This window comes from Dasypus novemcinctus, chromosome 11 (assembly GCF_030445035.2).
Source record: "Dasypus novemcinctus isolate mDasNov1 chromosome 11, mDasNov1.1.hap2, whole genome shotgun sequence".
In the NCBI taxonomy this organism is placed as follows: domain Eukaryota; kingdom Metazoa; phylum Chordata; class Mammalia; order Cingulata; family Dasypodidae; genus Dasypus; species Dasypus novemcinctus.
Window position 1 is genome coordinate 83,076,342 of NC_080683.1, and position 12,166 is coordinate 83,088,507.

General features: G+C 38.6%; 1 protein-coding gene across 3 annotated transcripts in view; it reads right to left on the reverse strand.

The window, feature by feature from the left end:
- PDSS2 (decaprenyl diphosphate synthase subunit 2) overlaps positions 1 to 12,166 on the reverse strand; it is a 328,334-nt gene that overhangs the window by 121,869 nt on the left and 194,299 nt on the right. For all 3 annotated transcript variants that reach the window (XM_058307221.2, XM_058307222.2, XM_058307223.2), the window contains one exon: positions 3,045 to 3,243. In XM_058307221.2, the coding sequence (XP_058163204.1) occupies positions 3,045 to 3,243 (199 nt within the window). The remainder of the gene's footprint in view (positions 1 to 3,044; positions 3,244 to 12,166) is intronic.

Here is a 12,166-nt window from a genome sequence, read left to right on the forward strand (position 1 = left end):
AACTAGGACTTCTCAATTACATATATAATTCAAAATAGGAGTGCTACCGAAGGATTCTCCCTTCAGATTCTCCTCTGAAATCTTTTTTATTCATAATTATAGAATCTTATATAGTATTTGAGCTCTCACTATATAACTTCTTCAGTTCTGTTCTTTTTTTTTTTTTTAGAAGGGAAAATCCCAATGGAAACTTTGTTTTTATTAACTATAATTCCCTAAAAATGTCATATTGTATTCCATTTGTTGAATACTTATTTTAAGATTGAGAACTGATTTTGAACAAAATGACAATAAAATTTTGACAATCCATTTACAGCAAAGTTTAATTCCACTATTGGGAAAAAGGTTGACTTACAAAGATTTCTAAAATCTAATGACAGCAACAAAGAAGGCACATATTGCTGTGATGAAGAATATTTTTGATTCAACATCAGCTTCATCCCTGAAATCTTGTCATCCTTAAGTTTCTCAAGAAACAAAAATCTAGCACTCTTTCTTTTCCATGATACAAATACTTGTGTGTTTTTTTTTTAGATTACTTCTGCCAAAAGTATTTATAAGAAAAACAAAAGGTGGTATTGTCTAAAGTTTGCCAGATGGCTATGACAAACATGCAATGGTTAAGCTCATGGTTTTAAAACTAGAAGAAGTCCAAAATTAAGATAATGGCAAGGCTTCGTTTCTCCCCAAAGTCTGTAGCATTCTGGTGCCGGCTACCAGCAAACCTTGGGATTCGCTGGTGTGTATTCCTGCCTCCAGGCACATGGCAATTTCTTTCTACTGTGTCTGTTCTTCTGGTTTCAGTTAACTTCCACTTCTCTGTATGTCCTTCTCCAACTTGTAGCTTCCAGTTTCTTTTCCTTTTAAGTCCTCCAGTAATATGGAGTAAGACCCATCCTCACTGAGTTGGGTCACAACTTACCTAAAAATAACATCCTCAAGAGGTCCTATTTACAATGAGGTCAAATCCACAGAGATGCAGATTAAGATTAAGAACATGTCTAAATTGGGGTCCATAATTCAAATCACCACAGTTGCCAAAAAATAACATAGTCAAAGATTTATATCATTCAGGCAAGCATGCTCAGTTTAATCCCTTCTTGCTCTATATAGCAAAACTGACCAGTTTTGATTTTTCATACATTATTTCACACACATAACACATAACTACCTATGATTCTTACTGAGTTTAATCATCTGGTACCTGGTGGCTTCATGAATCATATAGGTGACGGCATGGGTCATGATACAATTGGGTAATAAACCAAGTGGCCAGTGGGGCAGCAGTGCAAATACCTCTCCCACCACCACCCAAGCCAAGAATGCATTAGCTGTTCCTAGATGTTTGTCTAGATGTTTGTGTCTGAGTACACCTCGTTGAATCAGCAAGTGCCCTGCATTCCTCCTTGACTTGGAAGTATTAGTTATTCTGTGCTGGAAAGGGCTGGGAAAAGAGAAGAGTTATTGGTGACTGTCGTTCAGATTAAATAAAACATTAAAATGAGAAGTCTCTCCACTGTACATGGGTCTCACGTACTAGACAAAGCTAGGCTAAAACTAACGCAGAGGGTGGAAATATAAAGTGTAGATCTATAAAACCTTATCTGGGCTTATTCTAATGTAATTAGTAATAAAAAGTCTTGGTTTAAAAATTAAAAATCCTAAAGAAAGATGGGATTTGACAGGCTTACACTGACACTGTCCCTAGCAAACTAGGATATATGCTCACCTAACCTTACGGGAAGGAGATCTGTCTTTCTTTGCCCTTCCTCCACCTTCCTTCCTACTAATGAAAGTGAGGACATGACGGCAGGTCAAGCAACCATCTTGGACCATGAAGAAAATAAACTATCTTGTTGAGGCCACTGTTATCTTATAATAAAAAGCCTAATCCTTACTGACATGCAGTGAATACCTCTACAACCTTTCTAGAAAGCAGCTTGACAATATGTTTCAAGAACATTAAAAATCTTTAAACCCTTTGATTCATTTCTAGATGTTTACCTTAAGGAAATAATCTGAACTGGGGAAAACTAATGTGCAAAGAAATTTCTGGAGTTATTTATGGTAGTAAAGAATTAGAAACAACCTAAAAATCTGACAATGAAAAAGTTATTAAATAAACAATACTGCATAAAAACCATTGACTATCATGTAGTCATTAAAAAGTTTATGAAGGTGGCAGACTTGGCCCAGTGGTTAGGGCGTCCATCTACCACATGGGAAGTCCATGGTTCAAACCCCGGGCCTCCCTGACCTGTGTGGAGCTGGCCCATGCGCAGTGCTGATACAAGCAAGGAGTGCCGTGCCACGCAGGGGTGTCCCCTGCGTAGGGGAGCTCCACGCACAAGGAGTGCACCCTGTAAGGAGAGCCACCCAGTGCGAAAGAAAGTGCAGCCTGCCCAGGAATGGTGCCGCTCACAGAGAGCTGACACAAGATGACGCAACAAAAAGAAACACAGATTCTTGTGCCGCTGACAACAACAGAAGTGGACAAAGACGATGCAGCAAATAGACAGAAAGAACAGACAACCGGGATGGGGGGGAGGGGAGAGAAATAAAAATAAAAAAATCTTAAAAAAAAAAAAGCTTATGAAAATGACATGGGAAAATACCCACATCATAATATGAAGTGGGGGAAAGGGGCAGGATAAAAAACAAGTTCTCACCTATGTCTGAAAATTATCCACATATATAAAGGTATGAATGAATCAAAAATGACAAAGGAAACATGAAAATATTAACAGTGATTATCTTTGAATAGTAGGATTATAGGTAATATTTATATCTATCTTTTTGTTTTGAATATTTAAAACTTTTATATATAACAAATAATTTAATCTATAATCAGAAAAAAATAATAGAAATTAATTTCAAACTCTGCCACAGGCTTTACCAGTGTTACCTGGTGTTGACACTATCACCAGCAGCAATAACAACAGGGAAATTTGTAGCAACAGGTGCACAGACTTCTGTGGCTCCTATAGTCAACCAAGAGCCTCCTGAAGGCCACCCAGACACATGCAAACCCTGCCCAGCTTTACCTTGGAGTTCTGCAGCAGAGCCAGTCCATTGCAGGCATTTGCTAGAAGAAAGTCTCCACTCAGGATAGCTATTTTATTTCCAAATTGCATGTCTTTCAGTGGTCCATCAGAAGATTGCAATTCATTTAAATTCACTATTCCACGGTGTACAAGGAGAGCAGTATGGATAAGTTCTGTGATCTCTGCTAAACTTCTTTGGCTAAAACATAAAAGTAAGATTTGTCTTAGTGTAGAACAGAAAAGTCAGGATACCATTAATGTCAGACTTCATTTTTCAACAAATAAAATATTTTATAAGTTACTCCTTTTTAAAAAAGATTATTCTTTTTTTAAAAAAGATTTTTAAATTTACTTCATTTTTCTTTCTTTATCCCCTCCTTCCCCAAGATGGTTTGCTCATCTGTCTGCTCATTGCTAGCCTTCTCCAGGAGGCACCGGGAACCGAACCTAGGACCTCCCACATGAGAGGTAAGTGTCCAATGAACTGAGCTATATCTGCTCCTCATGGGCTGCAGCAACTGCTGGCCTGTGGCCTCCACTTACTGTAGCAGGAGGTGGCATCTGTTCGTCTTCTTTTAGGAGGCACCAGACCCAACCCTGGTGCCTCCTACATGGTAGGCGGACACCCAAGTGGTTGAGCAACATCAGCTTCCCAAGATTATTCTTTTTTAATGATCTTTCAGTAGGGGCCTCTCTACGGAGTAGTTTGAGATCTATAAGCAGATCTTCAGCCCTTCTTTATCTATAACACTTTCCACTTTCTACCCCACAATTCCCCAGAGAGAAGCAGGCCACTTTTCCGTTCAGATATTTTGCTCTCAGCATATCTTTCCCATCCCATGTAACTTCAGGGTTTATGAGAAACCCTATTATTCAAGAAATACTTAACTAGTTTCTAGTAAAGCTCCAATTTAAATTAAATAGGAATATACCCTGTGCCAGATACTAGGCTAAGCACTATATTCTTGGTGGCATTGGGAATCTGTGTCTTTTGTTGTCATTGTTGTTGCTTCATTTTGCCACATCAACTCTACGTGTGAGTGGCGCCACTCCTGGGTGGGCTGCGCTTTTCGCACGGGTGGCACTCCTTGGGTGTTGGGCTTCCCTATGTGCGGGACACCCCTGTTTGGCACAGCACTCCTTGTGCACGGCAGCACTGCACATGGGCCAGCTCACCACTGGCCAGGAGGCCCTGGGTTTGAACCCTGGACCTCCCATATAGCAGGCAGATGCTCTATCAGTGGAGACACATCTGTTTCCCTAGGCTAAGCACTATATATATGGTATCTTTTTTTTTTTAAAGATCTATCTATCTATCTATCTATCTATCTATCTATCTATCTATCTATCTAATCTATCTATTTATCTATCTATCTTCCCTTCCCCTCCTCCCCACCCCGGTTGTCTGATCTCTGTGTCTATTTGCTGCGTCATCTTCTTTGTCCGCTTCTGTTGTTGTCAGAGGCACGGGAATCTGTGTTTCTTTTTGTTGCGTCATCTTGTGTCAGCTCTCTGTGAGCGGCACCATTCCTGGGCAGGCTGCACTTTCTTTTCGCACTGGGTGGCTCTCCTTACAGAGTGCACTCCTTGCGCGTGGGACTCCCCTACGTGGGGGACACCCCTGCGTGGCAGGGCACTCCTTGCGCGCATCAGCACTGCACATGCGCCAGCTCCACACAAGTCAAGGAGGCCAGGGGTTTGAACCGCAGACCTCCCATGTGGTAGACGGACGCCCTAACCACTGGCCAAGTCTGCCCCAATACAGTATCTCTTTTAATCCTGCATGCAAAGTGATGGGATTTAGATAGATGAATAAAATGCAGTCTCTTCCTTCTAGGACCTTACATTTCAGAATGAAAGCCAAGATATTTACATACCAAAGTAAATAAGATAGAGAAGATCCTTGAGGAGTTTATAGTATAGTATAGTATAGTATAGTATAGTACAGTATAGCATGTGACAAGATTTCAAGAGATGTTTCTTTTTATATACTTGTCTACAGTTTGTACATTTCTACAATGACAAAAGTATTACTTTTAAAATCAGAAAAAAAACTTAAAAATTACTAAACCTTTGAAACCTCATAACAACCTTATGATAAGTATTACTATCTCTTTTTATAGGTGAGAAAATTGTTGCTCACAAGTTAATGACTTGCTCAAGAGTACACAGTAATAAAGAACAGGAAAACTATTGTACTCTGAATGCTACACATGGCCTTCAATGAATCATACCTTTTGGTTTGCATGCTCTTGTGGAGATCCCTCCACAACAACTCTAGGGTTGGTCATATAACTTGCTTTGGCCAACAGGACATCAGTAAACTTGACAAAAGCAAAGACTGATGTTTATGCGTTGAGGTTTGCCCAATAAACATGCAAGAGTGACCCAGGTAGAAAAACCATTAATTAATACACAGAATGGTGAGAAATAAAATGGCAGATTCAAGTCAATAAATTATAGGGTAGTTTGCTTTGCAGCAATATATATGTAATTCAGAAACTAGTATATCTAAGAAGTGAGGTGCCACAATAAATACCTAATGTGTGTGTCAGTGGTTTTAAGTCTAAAGGGTGGAGGATGGAAACAAAAGCTAGAGAAAAAGCAAACTGTTAGAGGAAGCTGGAAAGTATGAGGAAATTCTTATTGGAAGTTAGAGAAAGGGCCTGCTTTGTTACATGGTAGTGAAACAATTGGCAAAACTGTTGCCTGTGTTGACCTGAAAGAGAAAAACACATATATCTAATAAACATATAAACCCATTTAAGGAGACTTCTAGGCCGAATGCTAAAAATGTCAAATGGCTGCTTTTTGCTGTCCTATGATAAGGTATGAGAGAGATAAGCTAAAGACAGAATTGCTCAGTTTTCAAGTAGCATGTAAAGGAACCAAAAAGGAGCAAAGACTTGTTAGGCTGAAAAGCTGTTTTATAATTCTAGTCTCTGCAAAAAAAAAAAAAACAAAAACAAATAAAAAACTGTCAAAATAAGAAAGTATTATGAAAAAGATCAAATCAAAAGTGGCTATAAGAACTTGTGCAAATACTAGAAAAAAGGGAAGGTAGTTTTTAGTAAATCCTCAGCTAAACAAAAGGGCTCTGACTCCTTAAAGGGTGCTATCTCACAGCAGCCTCGCACACCTCTAAGTAGAGAGATCTGCCTCAAAAAGAATTATGAATATGGCTTTTAGGGTGTGCAGTGAATTCCAATGAGATTGATAGAAATCCCCAAAAGTTTTTAACAGAGTTGTCTTAGCTTGACTAAGAGTGACAGAAACAGTGCAAAATGAAGAGGGGCTTCTGGGTTCCCAACTGTCTATGGATAAGAAATAGGTTGAGATACCTACTTACTTACAAGCATGAGCCATTTCTTATTAAAAAGAGAAGAGAGTTAAGAGGGCAGGAAAAGAGTGGGTTAGGGAACAATTCCCAAGGAAAATAATTGGGAACTAATCAAAAAACATTCCTAATTCCAGAGTAAGAGGTGTTGGCAACATGCTCAGCTGTTATAGACCAGTAGTTGTTATGTATCTCTCATTCTTCCCTTTTAATGGAAATAACTATTGTGGTTATCTTAGTCTAGCTAAGGGTTTGTCAATTTTATTGATTTTCTCAAAGAACCAGCTTTTGGTTTTGTTGATTTTCTCTCTCTCTTTTTTTTTATGTTGTTGTTCTCAATTCATTTATTTCTGCTCTAATCTTTGTTATTTCTTCCCTACTGCTTGTTTTGGGATTGGTTTGCTGTTCTTTTTCTAGTTCCTCCAGGTATTCAGTTAGGGCTTTGAATTTAGCTCTTTCTTCTTTATTAATATAGGTCTTTAGGGTTATAAATTTCCCTGTCAGCACTGACTTTGCTATATCCCTTAAGGTTTGTTAGGTTGTGTTCTTGTGTACATTCATCTCAAGATATTTACTAATTTCTCTTGTAATTTCTTCTTTGACCCACTGATTATTTAGGAGTGTGTTGTTCAGCCTCCACACACTCGTCAAATATCCCCCTTTCCTGTCTATTATTATTTCCAGCTTCATTCCATTATGATCTGAGAAGGTGCTTTGTATAATTTCAATCTTTTTTTATGTTTATTGAGACTTCTTTTGTGACCCAACAAGTGGTCTCTTCTGGAGAAAGATTCATGAGCACTTCAGAAGAATGTATAGCCCTCTGAGTGGGGATGCAATGTTCAGTATATGTCTGTCAGGTCCAGCGCATTTATCATATTCTTCTAGTTCTCTGTTTCTTCATTAATCTTCTGCCTAGTTATCTGATCTACTGATGTCAGTGGCATGTTGAGGTCTCCAACTATTATTGTAGACATATCTATTTCTCCCTTCAGTTTTGCCAGAGTTTGCCTTGTGTATTTTGGGGCACCCTGCTAAGTGCATAGATATTTATGACTGCTACTTCTTCTACAACTCTTATAACATTTTTACATTTAAAGAATGTTTTGTCTGATATTAGTACAGCTATCCCTTCCCTTTTTTGGCTGTTTGCATGGAATATCTTTTTCTCACCTTTCACTTTCACCTGATTTATCTCCCTGGATCTAAGCTGAGTCTCTTGTAGACAGCATATGGATGGCTCATGTTTTTTAATCCATTCTGTCAGCCTATATGTTTGGGTTGGGGGAGTTTAATCTATTCACATTCAATGATATTACTATAAATGCACTATTTTATTCTTTGGCTTTCATATTTCATATCTTATTTTTGTCTGTCATTTTACTCTTTTGGTTATCCTTTCTGATAGTTTTCTCCTCTATCAGCCTCTCTCTTTTTTTTAGGCTGTAGGGTTCCCTTAAGTGCTTCCTGCAAAGCTGGATTCTTTTTTATGAATTCTTAGTTTATGTTTATTTGTGACTATTTAAAACTCACCTTCATATCTGAAGGACAATTTTGCTGGATAAAAAATTCTCGCCTAGCAAGCTTTCTCTTTCAGTATCCAAATTATATTATACTACTGTCTTCTCATCTCCATGGTTTCTGATGAGAAATCTGCACTAAGTCTTACTGGACATCCTTGTATATGATGGCCTGCTTCTCCCCTGCTGCTTTTAGAATTCTCTTTTTATCTTTAGCATTCTGAATATTATGGTCTTGGGGTAGGTCTACTTGGATTTATTCTAATTGGGGTATATTGTACTTCTTGGACATGTAGTTCATTTCTTTCATGAGAACTGGGAAATTTTCAGCCACCATTACCTCAAATACTTCTTCTGCCTCTTTTCCCTTCTTTTCTCCTTCTGGGACTCCCATGATATATACGTTGTTGTGCTTTATGTCATCTGCCAACTTCCTGAGCCCCTTCTCAGTTTTTTCCATTCTTTTCTCTTTGTTCTTCTGTGACTTCAAGTTCAGCTGTTCTTTCTTCAATATCACTTATTCTTTTTTTCCATGTCTTTAAATGTGCTGTTGTATGCCTCTACTATGTTTTTAACCTCACCTATTATGTCTTTCATTTCCATAAGCTCTGTTATTTCTCTATTCAGGTTTTCAAATTTTTCTTTGTGCTTGTCCATTGGATTCTTGATGTTTACCTCTTTAGCCATAATGTCTTTCAACTCATTGATTTGATCTAGGAGATTTGTATGAACCTCATTGATTAGTCTTCTCAAATCTTGTGTCTCATCTGGGGCTCTGAGCTATTCCTTTGCTTGGGCCATATCTTCTTTCTTAGAATATCTTTTCCTTAGTATTTTTTTGCTGATGTCTAGGAACCTGATTATGATGGTGGGTTTGCTCTGATGCTCAATGTCTCTCTTTTGGCACAGAGATTTGTGGCAGGAGGCTGTGTTATTGTTGTTCTCTGAATCTTGGTTCAACCTGTTCTAACTCTTAGGATTGTCCCTGGTTAGTTGCTGAAATCCAGGCCATGGACCCAGTAATGGGTTGCAGACCCACTTCCAAGGGTCTTGGGAAGGAAGGCTATAAAGGCCCCCAAAAGCCTCATTTATTTTCCTTGTATGCACTCCATTGGTCTGCCAGCAGATGGCACTCTTTGGCAGCCCTCTCAGCTCAAACTCCAGCCTGAAGGTGTTTGCTGTAACCCCAACTGAAGTTAGGTGATAGAAGATCCTGTCTCAGGGGCATTCCAAGCCTTACAAATCAAACTTTCTCAGAAGCTGTTCTCCTCCCTTTGCTGGCAGCTCCTTCCCTGTTCCTGGGTAGGAAATAATTCCACTCCTCTCTGTGTCCTCAACAACCAGACCTGGTTAGTAGGGAGGGTATTTGAGAGGGTTGGATCTCTTTAGTTCCCTGCTGGCCACAAGGGCAAACAATGGTACAGCCCTACCCAGCCTACAAGGACTCTTGGGATAGAGTAGACCAAATTTGTTGGCCAAAAAGCTGAATCGGCCTTATGCTGCATTCCTGTCTCTCTCCTTTACAGGGGAAATGGACCCCTGTGGTCCTCTCAGTCTGTGGCTACCAGTCAGAGGCCAGAGGGCTCAAAGCTGTCTGCTGAGGGTGGGGAGATGGGTGCCGGCAGCTGCAGCTGAAGTTCTTACAGAGTTTTTCTGTAGAGATTCTTTTTCCTTGTCCATCTCTATTCTGGGTGATGCCCATGTTTCCCCCGGTGTCCTAGAAGATTTTTTCTAGGTTGTTTCTGCCTGCTATTTTTCTGGGAGATAAGTAAGTCCTGTGTCTCTCTAATCCCCCATCTTCCCAGCAGTCCTACTATGATAACCTTGTTCCTAGTTCTTCATTGTATATTGGATGTTTGGAGGTGGGGGTGGGGAGGGCATATAATTTGTCCTTTTAATTTCTATATCTCTGATCAAAAGGGGATGTGCCCATGGAGCCACATCCATATCTGGACCTAACACAAATCAGAAGATCATGGTCTTTGAACTTGATGCCAGGAATGGATGAGACTTGGGGGTATTGGAAGAGGTAGGTGCATTTTGCATATGGAAGGAGCTGAATTATTGGGACCAGAGGGCAGACTGTAAGCAATCTTACACCCACCAATTAATCCCACCAATGAATTATTTCTCCTTGTATCCACGCCCAGGTGTACTCTCCTTCACTGACTCTCCTTCACTGACTCTGAGCTTTTCCCATTGCCCTGACTAATGGGACTCAAGCAAATGTGAGATAAACAGGTTTGGCAAGTATTTTGACATTGGGGCTTACCCTCTTGGAATGGTGCCCTAAGACTACATATGAAGAAACCTGGGCTAGCCTGCTTGAGAATGAAAGATCCTGTGGACAGAGGCCCAACTGTTCCAGCCAAACCCAGTTCCAAGCTGACCCACCAAATGAATGCAACCATGTGAATGAATCCAGGGGAAACCAGGAGAGGAAGAGTCTAGCTAACCCACCAAATGAGAAAAAAAACAGTCATTGTTTCAAGCTACCATATTTTTGGGGTGGTTTGTTAAGCAATAATAGATAATTGATAAGAAATTCCTAAGCCCATTCATTATTTTTGCACTATAGTATTATGTTGCCTTTCAGCAGACCAGTTGAGATTTTTTTACCCCACCCAGTTGAGATATTTTCAAAGTTTCCCGAAGAAGCTAAATTTGAGCTGGGCCTTGAAAAGTAAGTAGGGTTTCCATAGCTGGAGAGAAAGAGTGGTGATAATAATAGGGATTAGGAACTCCAGAATAAGGAACACTAGGAGAAGGCAAGGATGGAACATGTAAACAGAGGGTGAGGAGGTGACCAGTGATGTTTGGCCACAGAACAAGGTCTGTAACGATAAGTAAGAAATTGTAGTAGTCTGGAGGTAGGTTATGGCAGTGTAAAGGGTCTGTATTATATTAAACAGGCAATATTTTTAAGATGGGAGGATGATATATATATATATATCTGTATATTATTTTAAAAAATAATTTAAGACTAGTGTTAAGGTGATACGTAAAATAATCTGAAAAACCAGAGAAGCTATTACAAAGGTCCAGACAAAAGGGCTTGACCTCAGGCAACAACCTTAGATATGGAAAGGAATGAATATAAAATGATCAAATAATAAATATAAGACCCTTCTCTCAAAAAAAAATGGTACTACTTTAAAGAGTATAACAAAATAATAATATAAAAATATAATTAAACAAAGGAGTCAAACAACTTGACATTTATAAAAGGAAAAAAAAATCACATTTCTAATCCATTTTCTCTGTTTGAAAAAAAAGAGAACATGTAAAGTGACCCAGTGGATATAACTGTACTTGATTACAAATTGGGGAAGTAGGGACAGAAGATGAACCAGTTAAACAGCTTCTGAGGAAAGAATAAATACATAGTTTAGATTAAAATCTCCTTACATCCCAAAGAAAATCATTGAAGATGGAGGCTCCTAAGGGACTAACATTAAAATTATCCTTTAAAAAAGTGTTTAAAAGAAAGGAATAAAAGTGTATTTTATTACACTGCAAATGCTTTATAGTTTACAGAAATATTCACCATAAAAGTCCATATTGTCACATTCCACAAAAATGTGAGCTTAAGAAATGCAATGAATTAGAGGCAAGTATAAAACTCAAAACAGGTTAAACATTTGCACAAATATCTCATGCAATTCAGCTTATGAAGGAAAGTAATGATCAGGCAAAGAAGAAGTTGCAGGTGTTTTGACTCATCCTAAGGATGAAAATGAATGATTATGGGCTTTTAATAGAGACATCTATAATCATAAAACAGTATTCATTAAATAAATAGTGACCTTTAAGTATCATATGACCAGAAACAACAAAAACAACTGCTAATAAGTCAAAAGAAAACTCATCATTTGTACAGTACTCATGACTTACCACGTTTTATTTATATTATCTACTTCTGATTCTCATTATAGCAGGTCTAGGGACGTTAAATACTTGATCTAGAATATGCAATTTGCAAAGAATGAAGCTGGAACTCAGAACTACCTTGTCATAGTGACAATTTAAAATGTTTATTTACCTAATGCATAGTAAATGGGGGTGAAGGGAAGTTAAAGTTACTGAGGTTACCAACAGTGGTATAAGTCTACCACAAATCTGTCCAGTTTTCATCCCCTAGTTTCTAAGTACTATGGAATGGAATTTTGCTAGGAGAAATCATATCATTAGCAGACTTGACTCTCTGTTCATAGTAACTGGGGAAAATAATTAGGTTGTTCTTAAAACATCTGATCAGAACAAGA